Source organism: Rhinolophus ferrumequinum, chromosome 17 (assembly GCF_004115265.2).
Source record: "Rhinolophus ferrumequinum isolate MPI-CBG mRhiFer1 chromosome 17, mRhiFer1_v1.p, whole genome shotgun sequence".
Classification (NCBI taxonomy): domain Eukaryota; kingdom Metazoa; phylum Chordata; class Mammalia; order Chiroptera; family Rhinolophidae; genus Rhinolophus; species Rhinolophus ferrumequinum.
The window spans coordinates 52,116,108-52,134,863 of NC_046300.1; the positions used below are offsets into that span (position 1 = coordinate 52,116,108).

General features: G+C 36.3%; 1 protein-coding gene across 1 annotated transcript in view; it reads right to left on the reverse strand.

The window, feature by feature from the left end:
- Positions 1-1,737: 1,737 nt before the first annotated feature.
- HESX1 (HESX homeobox 1) overlaps positions 1,738-18,756 on the reverse strand; it is a 29,704-nt gene continuing 12,685 nt past the window's right edge. The window contains exons 2-5 of the mRNA XM_033131755.1: positions 3,264-3,530; positions 2,567-2,766; positions 2,189-2,290; positions 1,738-2,092 (exon numbers count right to left, since the gene is read on the reverse strand). Coding sequence (XP_032987646.1) covers positions 1,994-2,092; positions 2,189-2,290; positions 2,567-2,766; positions 3,264-3,420 — 558 coding nt within the window. The 5' untranslated portion in view covers positions 3,421-3,530 and the 3' untranslated portion in view covers positions 1,738-1,993. The remainder of the gene's footprint in view (positions 2,093-2,188; positions 2,291-2,566; positions 2,767-3,263; positions 3,531-18,756) is intronic.

Consider the following 18,756-nt stretch of genomic DNA (forward strand, 5'->3'; position numbering starts at 1 on the left):
TTTCTAACATCTATAATTTTATACAGAATTCTCATGCTCTTCAGAAATTTGGGGGTTATGTTTTAGAGAAATTGTAGATAAACTGTGATTACTCTTTGAAAATCTCCATTTCTGAAAAGTACTACTTCAAAAGTACTTAAATATTAATATTGTAGAATAGTTTGTTACGTACAGGGCTTGAAATCTTATCCTAAACTAAGCAATAGTTAAGAAAGACACAGCTATATGTCTGACACGGCTTGAATTATTCACCTGAAGTAGGTAAATATGGCTTTTGGGATTAAAATAAAAGGCTATTTGAAATAGTTTACCCATCACATGACACTTTCCCTTCCAACCCACACCTGGTGACTTCCAGTCCTCCAACTTAATATAGTTTCACAGGAACATAATGAAGAGCAAAGAAAGCTCTTGGCGGATAAGTTTTGACTAACACATTTTATCAATAATGCTTCAAATTTTATATTAATGAAAGTAGCTCTTTATATTGGAAACAAAGTGGCCCAGTCTGACAGTAGAACCTTCCTTGGAAAAATTTTAATGCCTCTGCTCTTCCAGTTGCTGCCCTTCTTTCCTCCTCCCTCTTCATCTCAGCAATAGAGGAATAGAAGCACAGCTTTATGCTGACCGGTTGTGGGGCACTCTACCCCAAAGGTGCTCTCTGTAAATGATTTTAAAAAGCTTCAAAATCTGAGTCATGCTACTTTTCCTTAGCAATAGTAGGCAAACTCCCTCTAGTCTTTCTCATACAATATGAAAAAAAAAAGAAAGGAAAAAAGAAAAAATAGTACAATAAGAACCTTCTACTCTGGTTATCACTGGGAGAGAAAAGGACAGAGAGATAGGAAAGAAAGAAAAGGGAAGCAAGGAAGAATTCAAATGGGCAAACTTGAAATAATGGCTTCCAGGAGACAAAAATCAGCATTCTCAAGCTAATATTTCAAAAAGAACACCCACTTTTGCCTTCCACTGATTAACTGGAAAATACCCAGATTTCCAGGGTAGGACTCCTTTCTTGTGATGCTCTTTTATCCTAGTCTCATCTTCAATTGACAGATACAATGGCAAATGCAAAGAAAATACATAGTTTTTGTCCCAGAAAGTGCCCTGATTATCTCCAGCAACTATGTCAGATCATATTCACAAGGCAGCTGTTCCCCTACCTTCCCAGTCAGCATACGGGAGTACTTAGTAATAAAACATACAGCTGATTGGAAATCACTACACTAGAAATAGATTTCAGCCAGATAATCATTATCACTTTAACGAATGATATTAAAGCACAAAATTAAATGAACTAGAAAAATATTTTAAAATTTGCATTTATTTGCCGTTCAATTCTTTTGTGCCATGTCATACCGATGGTATGAATATGACAACTGAAACTTTTATCTCTCTACTTTGGTATAATGACTTTGCTTAAAAATCAACACCAACAACCTGAAGTTGGCATGCTATAAGGATTTGTATTGATATATGGTGAGTTCTCACTGTTTTATGCCAGACATCAAGAGAAACTAAAGATTCACAGATAAATCATATTGTATAATACATGAAAAGTATAATCATGTTTCAAAATGCACTTGAAGGAAACTAATTGAAACAAATCACACCTTTGTGCCATTCATCAGATTATTTTACTTGAAATATTTTGTAAATGTAATCCAGTTTGTGGAGTCACTTAGTCATGAGTTTACGGATTTCCGCAAACTAATTTATTAGATTAAATTTGCTCACTTAAAAAATAGCTGGCTTTTTCTCAATGTTTATTAAAATATATAGGAAAGGCCTTTATGGTATCTACAAGTGCCCAAGTATAATAGGTACCATGATATAATAGTAATTATTTACAATACATTTTTAGAAAAAATTACAATATTCAGATTAAATGCAGAAAAGAAAACATCACATTTTAAAAAGTTGGTATTTCCTGTTGATATTGACTCTTCATGTTCTGCAATTGGAAGGTAATTTCACGTGTTTAGTTTTCTATCTATTCCAAGACACTCGTGTTGAAATTTTTTTTCGCCATTAGAAACTGTGATTCTCTATGGGACCTCCTCAGTTTTGCACGCCGATTTTGAAACCAGATCTAAAATTAAGAAAAAATAAAATAGATCTCAGAAATATTATTTCACTATTCTCAACATTTCAATCATCAGGAATAACAACTAAACTTGAAAATTACCTGGATTCTGTCTTCCTCTAGATTCAATTTTTGAGCTAAGTCTTCTCTGATATCAATGCCAGGATAGCAGTTTACTCTAAAGACATTTTCCAAAACTTCAATCTAAGAATAAGAAAATAGCTATTTAAAATGTTGATACTTGGTATGTCATCATAAAATGGACTTTCATTTGTATAGCAAAATAATTGCATTTAAATATTGGACAATTAATCTGTATGCCTTTTTTTTATAATGACTATCCAGAAACTGTTAAAAATGATACAGTCTATTGTTTCATTAATATGGCCTAAATTGAGATCCCAGAGTGAATGGGCTTTTGCTCAACGGGGCGTCAGTTAAAGACTCTGTATTATCATTATTAGTTAAAAAACTTCCCACCTGGTTTTGAGTAAAAGCAGTTCTTGGTCTTCTGCCTCTATACCAACTCAACTCTCTTTTCAAAGACAGTCTTTCTGAAGCTGAAAAGTAATTTTCATATTTCAAAACTCTTTCTTCGGGCACCGGGTGACCGACAGTACAAGGGAATAAGATCCCATTAGGAAGGCTCGGGACATGTAGACACAGGTTCCCATCTTTCTCTAAAAACAGAAAAATAAACCCTATCATAAATGTCTAATCCCATATTCCACAAAGTTCTATAAGACATTTCAGGAACATGTCTCTAATTACCCTAGTGTCGTTCTTCTGAGTTTCACAACAGAACTGACCTCTCATCAACCAAAAACCAAAAAGCAAGCAAAAATGAAGATCCTGCCTTGGTGATAGAGAATACTTTGGTCTCTGCATGTCATTTACTTGTCAGTGAAAAAAGATTTAGAATATCTGATGTGTCAAACACAGAGATGTTCCAAAGTAAATGCACGTTCTTGGCATTTCCTGTGAGTGCACTTGGACTTAAGGCTGATATTTTTTATTTCCCGTAGAACTCAGCTGTTGGCATGAAATCCATAGATACCTCAGTTATGTAACCGGATAAAACTACAGTTTCTAACTCGACGTATTAATAGTATAAAATTAAAGGCCAAATTAAACAGTGCAAATAACAAAGAGTGTAAAAAATTCGGTTGTTGCCTACCTGAGGAGCCGCAGGTGTCTGCCGAGGGCCTATGGAGTTTCATTGATGGAACACAGTCTTTCTTCTGGTCCAGTCCCAAAATGCTCTCAATTGAAAAGGAGCAGGGGGAGGATTTGCTTTCCCCATGCCGAGTACCTTCCTGAAGGCTGGGAGACATGGTTGCATGGGCTGCACCAGTAGACAGCTGTGGTGTCTCTGTGCCCCTGGGCTGGCTCTGCCCTACTCGTCCAGGGCTGGGATCTTCCTGCAGTTCACCTTACGGCTCCTCTGACAAGGGGGTTGGATTTAGAATGTCACTAATTAAAATCCTGTCTTAGAAAGTTTTAGCATGTCAATGAACACCCAGCCAGCAGCTTGAGGAGTTAATTGTTTACTTGTTTGCAAGTAATTAGCAACTAATGGCTACACCAGGGGGGCCACCTACAGGGACAAAAAGTGTTATCTCTTCTAAGCAGAACACAGACTTAACTTTCTCGGAAGAAGTGATGCACAAACTAACACTCCTCTTTTATTGGAAATCATTAATGTATAAAATCATGCTTTTTATTCTGAAGTTTTTACTTTCATTGGCTCCAGTTACCTAAACATACAGGCAAGATAGGAAAGCAGTCAAGTAATAAATAATCTAATTTAAGTGAATTTTCTTCCAAGGAAATTCGAAAAAGTAATAATCTCTTAATGCTATTACGGTAATTCTGATGAAAATGACTGTTTTTCATATGTAGATGTAATTGTAAATGTTGTCAATGAAAACACAATAGTATTTGGAGTGCAGCATACTGGAAAAGGTTGGCAATGTTATTAACACTGAGTGTAATTGTCTTCCAAGCGCTTAGATTAATTCATAAGGAACAGTTGCACCAAGTATTTTAAATAATTAATGAGATAATTCCCTTCTTTCATCTTTTCTTTTAAATGAGAGAGATACAAGTTTATATGAAGATTCACATATAACCACCTCCAAACAATTTAAAAGCAAGACTTCAAACTAAAGGGAAGAATTTCTCTTCTCACCACAGTTATTTCAAAGAAAAGAACATAGTATATTATATTTTTTAAGGAAAAATTTTCCTCTGTCGATCTTCTGCTGGACTGGGGGTTTTCCATGAAGACAAGATGTTTGTGAAAAATAACCAAGAACAGAATGTTTGAATTTTGTAATCCTAAGAAAACCTGAAATTGAAAGAGAAATACAGCAGCTAATCGGGAAAATTTTTAAGTGGCCACTTCCCCAAAAAGGTGTGTTACTTTTAGTTCTTGTATGCTGCTGTTTCTCTTTTTCCAGTACCTTCTTGATAATAAATTTAAATGCTTGGTTTCATCCTGCATTTAAACAACTACTTGGCTTTTCTTCAGGGAATGGGAAAAGTAGTCTCCACTCATAGAGAAAACAGCCTCTACAGGATGGAGCTCAGCTTCATCAGATTTTGTCCTATTGTGATGTCACAAATACAGATCTAAATTCCTCCTTACGCAAGCTCTTTGTACGTGAAACAAAAGATTCACATACAAAACAGCAACAAGCACAGAGAGGATGGGTTTATAAATATACAAGTAAAGCCGTGCTGAGAATGAATAAACTAGTAAACATTTATGCCTAATATAGGTTTTGCCCATAGTGTCTTGAGATGTAGACTGTGCAAAAATGGGGTAACCGTAATCTGGGAAGAGCTGGAAGAAGACAGACAACTCATAATCTTCCCAGACTCCTTTCTCTCCTTTGAGATGTTCATTCATTCATCCATTCATTCCATAATTGGTTGAGCATCTACTCAGCACCAGAACAATCAGAATAAGATCCTTGCCCCATGAAGCTCACAGTAGTGCAGGGTGGGGTAGGGGTGGAAAGACAGGCAATGAACAATAATTATAGGTAAGTACATTACCTCCTACATTAACCAGTTATAAGAATGGAAAACGGAAACAGGTGAGTCACGTAAGTTGGATCATCAGTGCAGAAGGCGGGAAGAGCCCCCCCTAGAGTAGCGCCTCAAAGGTGCAAGTTGAGAGGATGCTGCAGCACATGCTGAAGTAACTCCAGTCTCCCCAATTTCTTTTTTTATCAACAAGGTCATTCCAATATTTTTATTCCTCTTGAGTTGACTTTATCTGGATTTACATAAAACCAGTTTATATGTGGATGAATTGAAAATAAAAGGTAGGGAAGAATTTCTCTAAAAATGTGGGGTAACTGTTTTCTCATATATTCACTCGATGGATTTTTATAGAGTCCTTAATATGTGCTAGATACCATCCCACGTGCTAGATATCAGTGATGAACAATACAAGGTAACCAGAGAGTGATAAACACACTGAAAGGAATAAACAAGGTGATGGTGATGAAACATAACAGGACTGGGGGTGAGGAGAGGGACTTTAAGTATGGTAGTTGGGCAGGCCTCCCTAAGGAGGTAACAGTTTAGCTGAAGCTGAGGATGAGAGAAAGCCAGCATGCCAAGATCTTGAGAAAAAGCACTGCAGTCAGAGGGTGCAGTAAGTCCAAAGGTCTTGCAGCTGAAAAGCACTGGAATATTTGAGGAAGAAAAGGCATTAGCCAAAGGGAAGTGAGTGGTACCAGATGTTATTGTTTGGAGAGCCAGGCCTGGCTGGAAACGGATAGCCTTTATAAAAACCATAGTGAGTTCAAGTGCAAAGGGAAGCCAGGGTAGGATTTTAAGGTGGGACTAATAGGATAGTCTGAGCTGTTTTTACTCACAAAGCTTCTGACAAGAAATGTGTATGGGTTTTCCATATCAAGAAATTCTCCAATTCTCTGCAGACAACTGGGTGTCCTACAATTCAATTCAATTCTGACACTAACTACCGAGAGGTTAGCACGGACCCCACAGGTTAAGGGCCTAGCCCCACAGGACTGGCCCCACTTCAGAAGCCAGTCACGAACCCCAGGTTGCTACTTGTACTTCTGACCAACTGGCTATAAATCTGGGGTTCCCACAACCCCCTCCTCATGTGCTAGAATGGCTCACAAAATTCAGGAAGGCACTTTATGTTTACTGCTTTATTATAAAGAATACAACTCAGGAACAGTCAAAGGGAAGAGATGCATGGGCAAGGCAGGGGGGAAGGAAGGTTCCTTGTCCTGTCTGGGCAAACCATCGTCCCAGCAACTTAATGTGTTCACCAACCTGGAAGCTCTCCAAACTGCTGTTTAGGGATTTTTATGGTGGTTTCATTACATAGGCATCATTGACTAAATCATTGGCTTTTGATGATTGACCTCAATCTCCAGCCCCTTTCCTCTCCCTGGAGGTTAGGAGGTGGGGCTGAAAGTTCTAAATTTCTAAGTAAGGTTGATAAACCTATAGGCAGGTTGATCAAGAACAAAAGAGAGACTATAAATTACCAATATTAGTAATAAAGAGGTGATATTACTACACAGACTACAGACATTAAAAAGATGAAATAATATTATGAACTTTATAAAAATAAATTCAACAACATAAAATAAACAAATATCTTGAAAAACTATGATTACCAAAACTAAGACAAGATGAAATAGAAAATATGACCAGTGATATATCAATTAAAAATTGAATAGGTTAGCAAATTCTTTCCCACAAAGAAAACTCTAGACAACTTCATTAGTGAAATTTACCAAACATTTAAAGAAAATCTTAATCAAGTACCAATCTCACACAAACTCTTTCAGAAAATGGAAAGGGATCCTTCTAAATTTGTTTCATAAGGCCTAAGCCTGGCAACAGAAAATTCAAAAAAAATTAGAGACAAATATCCTTCATGAACACCAGTATAAAAACCTTAAAATATTAGCAGATTTAATATAGAAACATACAAAAAGGATAATATATTGTGACTAAGTGGGGCTTTCCCCAGAAAGACAAGGATGGTTTTAATATTCAAAACTCAATCAATGTAATTCATTATATTACCAGAAAATAAGGAGAAAATCATTTGTTCACATTAACAGATACAGAAAAATATTTATTCATGATTTTTAAAAAAATCTTTCAGTACATTAGGATTAGAAGTAACTTCCACAATTTGATAAAGGGCATCTATAGAAATAATTGGCTAACATAACATTTAATGGTGAAATATTGAATGCTTTCTCCCTAAAATTAGGAACAAGGCAAGAATGCTCACTTTTAGCATCTCTATTTAACACTATATTTTACCTAAGCCAGTGCAATAAGGCAAGAAAAAGAATCAGAAGTCATATAAATCAGAAAGGAAGAAGTAAACTGTCTCTATTCACAGATGACATGATTGTTTACATAGAAAACTCTTAAGAATCTACAAAATAATCTTTAAAAAGTAAGATATCATTTATGTGATGTTCTAGAACACAGAAAACAAGCTTATATTGAAAATTCAGAAAGTAGAGATGAAGGTGGTGATTCCATGGGAAGAAGAATGAGGAAACTTGGAAGGTAATGGTAATGTTCTATACCTTGCTGGGGTTTGGATTACATAGATGTATGCATTTGTCAATACTCATTGATTGGTACTGTCTAAAATTTGTTCACTTCAACTTCAACAAAGAGATAGTAAGAATAAAAAAGGACATAGAAACCATAAAAAAGAACCAGTCAGAAATGAAGAATACAATAACTGAAATGAAGAATTCATTAGAAGGAATCAACAGCATAGAAGGAATCAACAGCAGATAAGATGGAGCAGAGGATTGAGTTAGTGATTTGGAAGACAAGGTAGCAGAAAAAAAACTATTGGGATAGTAAAAAAAAATAAAAAAAAAAAAACAACATGGAAAAACAAAGATAGTTTAAGGGACCTTAGGAACAACATCAAGCATAACAACATTCACATCCTAGAGATACCAGAAGGAGAGAGAGCTATTGAATAGAGAGAATAGAGAAAGGGATTGAAAACCCTTTTGAAGAAATAATGACTAAAAATTTCTCTAACCTGGTGAAGAAAATAGACACACAGCCCAGGAAGCACAGAGTGAGACTCTGTGAACAAGATGAAACCAAAAAGGCCCACACCAAGACACATAATTAAAATGCCAAAGGTTAAAGACAAAGAGAGAATCTTAAAAACAGCAAGAGTAAGGCAGAAAGTTACCTACAGGGGAGCTCCCATAAGACTGTCAGCTGATTTCTCAACAAACTTTGCAGCCTAGAGGGATTGGCATGAAACATTCAAAGTGGTGAAAAGCAAAATTAGCAAAATTATTCTACCCAGCAAAGCTATCATTTATAGTTGAAAGAGAGAAAGAATTTTGCAGACAAGAAAAAGCTAAAGGAGTTCACCACCACCAAACCAATATTACAAGGTATGTTAAAGGGACTTCTTTAAGAAGAAGGAAAAAAAAGAACATAAATATGAATAATAAAAACGCAATAACTATATATCTATGAACAATTACTTTCAATGTAAATGGATTAAATGTTCCAATTAAAAGACATAGGATAGCTGAGTGGATATGAAAATTTGTATATGCTGTCTACAAGGGACCCACTTCAGATCAAATGATACACACAGACTGAAAGCCAAGAGATGAAAAAAGATACTTCATGCAAATAGAAATGAAAAAAAATCTGGGTAGCAATACTTATACCAGACTAAACAGGCTTTTAAAAAAGACTATAATAAGAGACAATGAAGGACATTTCATAATGATAAAGGGATCGATCCAACAAAAAGGGATCGATCCTTTGCAAACATTTATGCACCCAACATAGGAGCACCTAAATATATAAAGCAAATACTGATGGACATAAAGGGAGAGAGCAACAGTAATAAACTCATAGTAGGGACTTCAATACCCTATTGAGATCAAAGGACACACCTTCCAGACAGAAAATAAAAAAGAAAACAGTGGCCTTAAATGACACACTAGATCAGATAGATTTAATTGATATTGTTTGAGCATTTCACCCCAAAGCAGCAGAATATACATTCTTTTCAAGTGCACATGGAACATTTTCCAAGATAGACCACATGTTAGGCCACAAAACAAGTCTCAATAAATTTAAGAAGACTAAAATTATATCAAGCGTCTTCTCCAACGACAATGGTATGAAACTAGAAATCAATTACAAGAAAAAAACCTGAAAAACACACAAACACATGGAGGCTAAATAGCATGCTAGTAAACAGTGAATGGGTTAACAATGAGATCAAGGAAAAAATTCAAAAGATACCTTGAGACAAATGAAAATGAAAACACAATGACCTTAAATTTATGGGACATGGTGAAAGCAGTCCTAAGAGGAAATTCATAGCAATGCAAGCCTATCTTGAGAAACAAGAAAAATCTCAAATAAACAATCTAACCATAACCTAAAGGCACTAGAAAAAGAATAACAACAAAGCCCAAAGTGAGTAGAAGAGAGGAAATAATAAAGATCAGAATGGAAATAAATGAAAGAGTCTAAAAACAAGAAAAAACACATAAAAGATCAATGGAACCAAGAGCTGGTTCTTTGAAAAGATAAACAAAATTGATAAACCCTTAACCAAACAGATCAAGAAAAAAAGAGAGAGGACTCAAATAAATAAAATCAGGAATAAAAGAGGAGAAGTGACAATTGACACCACAGAAATACAAAAGATGATAAAAAATATGAACAATTATATGCCAACAAATTGAACAATCTGGAAGAATGGATAATTTCCTAGACACATACAATTTCCATGGCTGAATCAAGAAGAAACAGAAAATCTGACAGGCTGATTGCTACTAATGAAATCAAATCAGTAATCAAAAAGCCCCCAACAAACAAAAGCCCTGGACCAGATGGCTACACAGGTGAATCTAACCAAACATTCAAAAAAAATTTAACACATATTCTTCTCCTATTCCAAAAAATTCAAGAGGAGAGAAGGCTCCCAACCTCAGTCTCCCTGATTCCAAAGCCAGACAGACGTTACAAACAAAGAAAATTATAGGCCTATATCCCTGATGAACATAGATGCAAAATTCCCCAACAAAATATTAGCAAACTGGATTCAACAATACATTAAAAAGATCATACACCATGATAAAGTAGGACTTATTCCTGGGATACAAAGTTGGTTCAATATCCACAAATCAATTAACGTGATACACCACATAAACAAAATGAAGGATAAAAATCATATGATCATATCAATAGATGCAGAAAAAGCATTTTGAGAAAATCCAACACTCAGTAATGATAAAAACTCTTGGCATATTTGGAATAGAGGGAACATACCACAACATATTAAAGGCCATACATGACAAACCCATAGCTAACATCATATTCAATGGTGGAAAGCTAAAAGCATTTTCCTTAAGATCAGGATCAACACAAAGATGTCTACTTTCACTACTTTATTCAACATAGTATTTTAAGTTTTAGCCACAATAATTAGAAAGAAAAATAAATAAAAGACATTCAAATTGGAAAGAAAAAAGTGAAACTGTCATTATTTGCAGATGACATGATACTATATAGAGAGAACCCTAAAGATTCCCCCCAAATCTATTAGAATTGATAAGTGAATTCAGTAAAGTAGAAGAATATAAAATTAATATTCAGAAAATCAGTTGCATTTTTATACACAAATAACGAACTATCAGAAAGAAAACAATCCCATTTACAATTGTATACAAAAAAATACCTAGGGATATATTTAACCAAGAAGGTTAAAGACCTATACTTGGAAAACAGTGAGACACTGACAAAAGAAAGTGAAGAAGATACAAATAAACGGAAGCATATACCGTGCTCATATATAGCAAGAATTAACAGTGTTACAATGTCCATACTACCCAAAGCAATTTATAGATTCATGTAATCTCTATTAAAATACCAATGGCATTTTTCACAGAACTAGAATAATTCTAAATCTTATATGGAACCACAAAAGACCCTCAATAGCCATAGCAATCTTGAGAAAAAGAACAAAGTTGGAGGTAGCTCACTACCAGATATCAAATTATACAACAAGGCTATAGTAATCAAAACAGCATGGTACTGGCATAAAAACAGACACACAAATCAATAGAACAGAATAGAGAGCCCAGAAATAAAACCACATGTGTGTGTTCAATTAATCCATAACAAAGGAGGAAAGAATAAACAATGGGGTAAAGACAGTCTACTTAATAAATAGTGTTGGGAAAACTGGACAGATACATGCAAAACAAACAAAAAATGAAACTAGACCACCATTTTATACCATATACAAGAATAAACTCACATGTATGAAAGACTTAAGTGAAAGACCCGAAACCATAAAATTCTTATAAGAAAAAATAGACAATAAACTCTGAACTCTGACATTGCTCTTAGTAATATTTTTTTCTGATATATCTCCTTGGGCAAGGGAAACAAAAGAAAAATAAACAAATGGGACTACATGAAACTAAAAAGTTTTTGCAGAGCAAAAGAAACCATCAACAAAATGGGGAGACAACGTACTAATTCAGAGAACATATTTGCCAATGATACATCCGACTAGGGGTAATACCCAAAATTTATAAAGAACTCATACAACTCAACACCAAAAAACTGTACAATCCAATTGAAAAATGGGCAGAGGACCTAAATAGACATTTCACCAAAGAGGACATATATAATAGACGGCAAATCTATTTTGTTTTGTTTTAGTAACTTTTAAATCTACTCAGGTTTTGATAATAAGTTATTTTTTAATTGTGTATTTCAAATAAGTCCCAAATCATTAACATCAGGAAAAATGCCTAATGTCTTCGGTGTTTTAGCAGGAGATTTTTATAAATCAACCATATAATTATTATGTTCACAGACTGTGAGCATGAGAAACACAATAAACAAAGCTTTAATGACACTTGTCCCTTCCTTTTGCATAGGAATTACACTGTTCTATTTAAGACTCAGTATTTTTAAAGATTAAAACATGTTTTGTAAAATAAAATAGTTTATTTTTTTACTGTTATACCTTTAGTGTCTCCTAGAACAATGCCAAAGTAGACATTCAATAAGTATTTGTTGAGAGTGAATAAATGGATTGATGGATGGACGGAACTAGGAAGAGGTGATATTTGTAAACTGAACAGGCAATGTAAATGCTACTACTACTACTAAAACTACTGTTGCCATCGTTTTTTAATGTGTAAAGTTACCCCCAGTTTTCTATGAACCACTTATGTATTATTACAGGGTAATCCACAAATTATAAGACATTACGGCATTTGTAACTAAATTTAATAAAAAGTGAGATGGGGGATCTATTTTTAAAATCTGAGCTCAAAATTTAAAAATCCTGAATCATGTTGAACAATGGGCATCCGTGGCCCTCTGTGATTCCTAAGGCCCTCATCTCGATGCCACTCTTGTTACTTGAGACACACGGTATCTTTCCCGGTGATTACAAGGTTCGGGAGAGTCTGGACTGTTTCATACACACTTCTACCTTCCAGCACTCATCACAGTGCCTGTCACACAGGAGATACTAAATAAAGGCATGTTGACTAAGTTCACTTCATTTATAACATTTAAAAAACCTTTTAGCCTTTGTTCTTCTCAAATACAGTTTCAGATACGTATTTATATTTTCAAATGAAAATTGCTTTCAGTATAGTGCCTTGCGCATATCAGGCTCTTGATTTAAAAAAATGATATAAAATCACTTGAAACACAAATGCATTTTCCTTTTAAAAAGATTCATTCACTATCACAGCACACAGAGTAAAATATGTAGTCTCCTTCCGCTGTACCCCATTTTCACTCCCCAACCCACTGGCTACCGCTGCTATCAGCTTAATGCTCCTCCTTCTGGCCTTTTTAAAGCGCCTTGACATAAATAGTAGGTGGATGCACACACAGTTTTATCCACATGGAGTCAGACAGGTATTGTTTTGTTGTGTGGTTCACCCTCCCCACTCCTCCCACCCCCAGTCTACACACTGCCCCAACGCATATAGCTCTGCCTCCTTCTTCACCAGTTACTTGGAGCGATACATGAAGTGGGTAAACCATAATTTATTGAGCAACACCCTGATAATGAGCACTTAGGGTTGTCTCCAATTTTTTTTTTTTTTTTTTTTTTTTTTACTATAACAAACATTATGACAATGAAGACCTTGCACATACATGTTAGTACACATGCAGTATTTCCAGGGAAAATTTTCTTGGAAGCGTGTATTTCTTTTTGGTGGACGCTGCCATATTTCCTTCTAAGAAATCTTGATCAATGAACACTCCTACCCAGTCTAGCCCTTGTCCTTCTGTCCTCCCCTGAGTGACAGGAAACAAGGTAACTCAGGGCTAGGCTAAATGAGACTCCGATTTTCCCCAGACTCAACATTCAAAGATAAAAACACTTCAGGATTTAGGGCTCTGAGAGGCTCAGGCCTACACTTTAGCACCATTTAGTCTAATCACTGCAGATTAAACAGAAGTTGTCAGTTAACCTGATAACCTGATTGTTATTTGCAACATTGTTTTGTAGGGAACAAATGTTATGGTTTTACCAACTTAAAAACAAACTTTCGAATCATAACAAACATTTATTAAACTCCAGCATATATCAGGGGGTGCAGTAAGTGCCCAGGAGATGAAATGATTTCTGCCCTCAATAAACTCATGACCAAGAAGATAGTAATAAATATTAATATTGTTAGGTATCTCATATAACTAATTATTTCAGCTTCCTCAACATTTGGTTCAAATCACAACCTCTATTAAAGGTGTTTTTATCCAAACCAGAGCAAAAGTCAAAGCTCTCACAACAGGCCACAGGCTTAACACGATGTGGCCTCCTCTTCCTCCCTGTTCCTTGTCAGACTGCCCCTGGCTCACTCTTCTGCCACCCTGGTCTCCATGTGATTCTTAAAACAGGCCAGGCCCCTCCTGCCTTAGGGCTTAGGGCCCCTGCCCTAGTGATCCCTCTTCCTGAACTGCTTTCTCCCCAGAGTTCCCATCCCTTACCTCAAGTTTTTATTTAGATGTCTCCTTCTCAACGCAGCCCCCCCCCCCCCCAGGAGCCTGTTTAAAATTGGCAACTGCTTCCCCACCCCATTTTCTCTGATCTATTTTCTATAGCACTTACCACTTTCTAACATACTATACTTGTAATAAGACTTATTGGGTTTATTTATCATCTTTCTTTCCCGTCACCATCCCCACTAACCTGTAGCTCCAAAAGGGCAGGGTCATTTTTAATATTTTGTTCATTACCTAGTAAATATTTGTTCAATGAAGACAACCATTTCCTGAGGTAGTTGCTAGTTCTTTGAATCCCCAAAACTAAATTAATAGCACCACCTTGTGTTCTTGGAGGGGTGTGCTGATTAGCTCCGATTTATTTGCATTAGCTGTGAGATAAGCAGTATGTTGAATCAATTCTGTTACTTTGTTTTTTACTGCCCTCTGTGGTTTGGTAAAAATTTAAATGTTTGCAATGATTAAACAGTATGGGACATATTGACTTCTCTAAGAGCGACCTCTTCTCCACTGACTTGCCTGTTGCTCCCCAGAATTCTTGTGGGGTTAGGAGTGTCATGAGGTCTTACGTCTTTTCAAGGTAGGGCATCTCCCCATCCCCACTGTCAAACCCCCACCCCAAAGAAACAGGGTAATAGCCTTTGCTGTTTTGGTACCTACACCTGTCCTCCAGAATATCAAAATACATATTTATTGATTTAAAAATTTTTGTTTAGGCCATAAAAACCCTTAAGTGAAAGTGACAAAACATTAGCAAGGGTAATGGTAATATTGTTTAAAACAGTATCAGGATTCTCTAAGATAATGAGCACAATCTTCTGATTTAGAAAACACTGGTTTCTTTAGCTACGATAAAAAGTGACAAAATGAAAATGAAAGTTGCCTTAAAAGCATTAAAATTCTTAGTATTTAACAGTAAATAATGAAAAGAATAATTAGCTACTTTTTAATGAATGCTTATCGTGCCCAGCACTATTCTGAAAGCTCATTAATCATCTTCACAACTTTATAATGTAGGTTATCTATATTAAGCCTCATTTTTCAGATGACAGAATGGAGACACAGAGAAATTAAGTAACTTGACTAAAATCACAGAACGAGGAAAGAATGGAGCCAGGACTCAAAGCCGGCTAGGATGGATCCACAGGCCATGTCCATGAGCTCAGGCCCATGCTTTCATCCCATTTCATCCAGAAATGAGAACGATCCTGCTTTGTTTTAAAGTTCTTGGCCTGGCCAAAGAAATTAACTTACTAATGTCCTCTTTTTCCAAAAAGGAATCCAGGCAACCATAAAAGAAACAGCAGGATATACAACTATTCTAGGAACAAAGTTTTATTTTTTATAGTCAAGAAAGTAGAAGCTACAGAACTTACCTTGCATTCTAAGGCTGCTGTGGCAAAGAGCAAAAGCAACACTTAACATCAAGGTCAAAGGCAGAGAGGATGGTGTGTGGCACAATGAAGGATCAGTTGGTTCTTATTGCCCATCTGTTATGTGGGGAGGCCTGCGGGGTCTCTGGTTCTGCTCCACACGTAAGAACACAGGACATGGTGAGGCCAAAAAGGAACACCCATGGAGCCATAGACAGGGGAGTCATACCACTATAGTCTCGCTGGCAGCTGGGTTGGAGACACAGGAAGCAGGAGCCACACGATCTGCAAGCTGCTGTCCGCTTTTCTGCCAACCAACCATCCCCACTTGCTAGCTGCAATCCGCCCTGCGAACTGCAATCCGTGCTTGCTAGCCCAGCCACCATCTTCTTGCCAGCCCCCATTTCCTGCTAGCGTAGCCACGGCAGTTCTATTAGTGGCCAATGGCTCACTGGTTACAGCTGACGGCCAACTAGCCACAGCTGATGGCCATCCAATCACAGCTGATGGCCATTTACTACCCGAGTGTGAGCACCTTTCCACATGAGGGCGAGAGCCTGGAAACTGCACTCCCGGCTCTGTCCCCACATCATCCATCTCTTTTTGCAATCTACTCCTCAGAACTGTTGATCTGACCCTCCAATTGCCCAAAGCTTCCTCCCACTCTACACTGGTGGTAATGTTTCAAAGTGGATGGAAGCGACTCAGTTTCCCAAATTACCAATTAACCAATTACCCAATTAACCAAGAAATATGCTCATTTCTTGAATTGGGTTCATCTCACCTGGATGTTAAGAAAACAAATGAATTGTCTGTTAAAGTGAGTCGATTAAGGAGTGATTGATCAGGTAACACCCAGAATTATTTGCATTGTATACTATATACTCTTAAAAGGAGTATGAAATCCCCAGAATTTCAGATTGATTTCTGGGGATATTTGTGAATAGGAGGCATCCCAGGCTTTCCAGGTGATTCTGGAAATGGTGCCCCTCTCACCATCCTTAGCTGGAACCTAGGACTCCTTTCCTAAGTGTTTACTTGACTTTAAAGTTTCTAAAATACAAGGTTATCTGGGAAAGGGAAATGGTTATTCTCCATTTTAGAGAGTTTTTCTAACATGTGCTTTGAGAATTATCTGCTTTGGAGTCACTTGGGGAGACTTCCACCCCACTTCTGACCTACAACATCAGAATCTTCCAGCTGGGCACAGAGATCTGTATTTTAACAACCCTCCCTATATAACTTGTATGTGTGCATGAGTTTGCTAACTACTAACCTAGGGCGATAATTTTGAAAAGCAAGGCATCAGCGTCATTTGGGTTGTTGGATTCTTTCCTATTATAGACCACAGAACAGAACTTCAAGCGGTATCATGTAAAAACCTAATTATGAGAAGATCAAATATAATTTTAGGAGACTAATAATTAACAAAACTATTTACAGGATTGTATGTCCTTTTGTTATAAATTATATGTGTGAAACATCTCAATGAATTATATGTATGAAACGTCTCAAAGAATTCTTTGGTGGATATCGTTTAATCCTGCCTTGCTTTCCATAAAATTAACCAGCTGGCCAAAGTTTTTACTATGCTTCCCACACGTGAGTCTCCAGTAACCCTTGAGGCATTCTCTCTGAACAAAATGAATAAGACTCATTTCCTGTATAAAAGGAACTGAGTTTGGTCAACTGTACAGAATTTAGGCTGATTAAACTTAAGTTGGTTATCAAAGAAAACTGTAATTTAGAGATGTTTTAAAATAGGAAATACAAACATCTTTTTGGATGAGCAGAGGATACAGCAGCTTAAAGATAAAGAATCCAAATAGAAGGCCTTTTAAGATTTTTTTCTAGTTTTTTAATTTGACTAAACTACCTCTCCACCGAATTCAATGTCTTGTTTGTTTGTTTCATTGTTTAATCAGCTGAGCCTGATAAGAATTCCTTGCCCCTCTCTGATAATATAAAAGCCTCTTGAGAATCTTTCACAAAATTAGTTTAGATGAACATAACATACAAAAAAGGCAAATTATTTAACTTGATAATGCCCCACCCAAATAATTCAGATACCTACCAGCATTTTTCACTGGAATTATTTGGTTTGGCCAAGTTAACTGGCCAAATCCCTTCAGTTACACTTCTTTCTTACACTTTGTTTTCACTTGTCACTTACTCCTGCTTTTTATCAATTACCACTACCCCTCCGATTCACTTACAATCTAAATCACAGTTCAACCAAGAAGGTCACTCACCTTGAATGTCTTCCTTCTTTAAAGCCAGGTTGCATGCCAGTTAAAAAAGAAATATCAAAGGACAGACTTGGGTGGCTGGGATCTAAGCAGCTGGGAACCAGTAACACTATGCAACAACTGATTCCAAAACCACCTTTCGAAAACTAGAGATCTCTTCTAGAGGGTGACTAGTTGATAATCTATGGGGACAGCTTCTATTTAAAGCTTATAACACTAAGGATAATTCTGTGAAACTATACTGCAAGTCTGCCTGGTAAAGCTTTTAAAACCCGATTTTATCTTTGTTCAAGAGATCATGGGAAAATCTAGAATTTTAGTTGAAAATATGTAACTTTCATTCCCATTACTGTATTTGGATTTGTTCCACTTTGTCTGAATTCTTTCCAATGTATCAGTGGAAACAGGCAACTAATAATTTTTACTCAGCATTTCTTACATTTCTTGAATGAAAATGGGATGGATTGATGGGATTAATGGCTAGATTTTTTAGAAGACAATAGTGATTTTGTCATTTTCTCTGTATACTAATGAAAGCTTCTAATAACTCTACATAAATAAACGAGGAGGCAGTGTGAGATTGGAGAAGATGGACAAAGAGGTAGCAGCTCTAATCCAGACCAGATTCTAGAAGCAGAACTTCATTCACTTTTCTCTATTGTAAAATTAGAAGTTGAAGAAACTATTTACCTTCTTCTAGAACTTTTTGACCCAACAGAAATGCTAATCAGTTACCACCATCATTAACCAGTGATTTTTAAAAGATGTTTTCCTTTGTGATTTAAAAGAAATATGGAAGTCCAAATTGTGGCATATCACTTTCAGGGCCAGGTTAAGAATTGATAAACTGGCAACAAATCACATGTTTTAAACAGAATATACTGATATCCACGTGTTCAGAAAAATAATTTCGAGTCTAATGCCCACGAATTTACCGGAAAGCCCTGTTACTGTCATAATTTCGCATCTC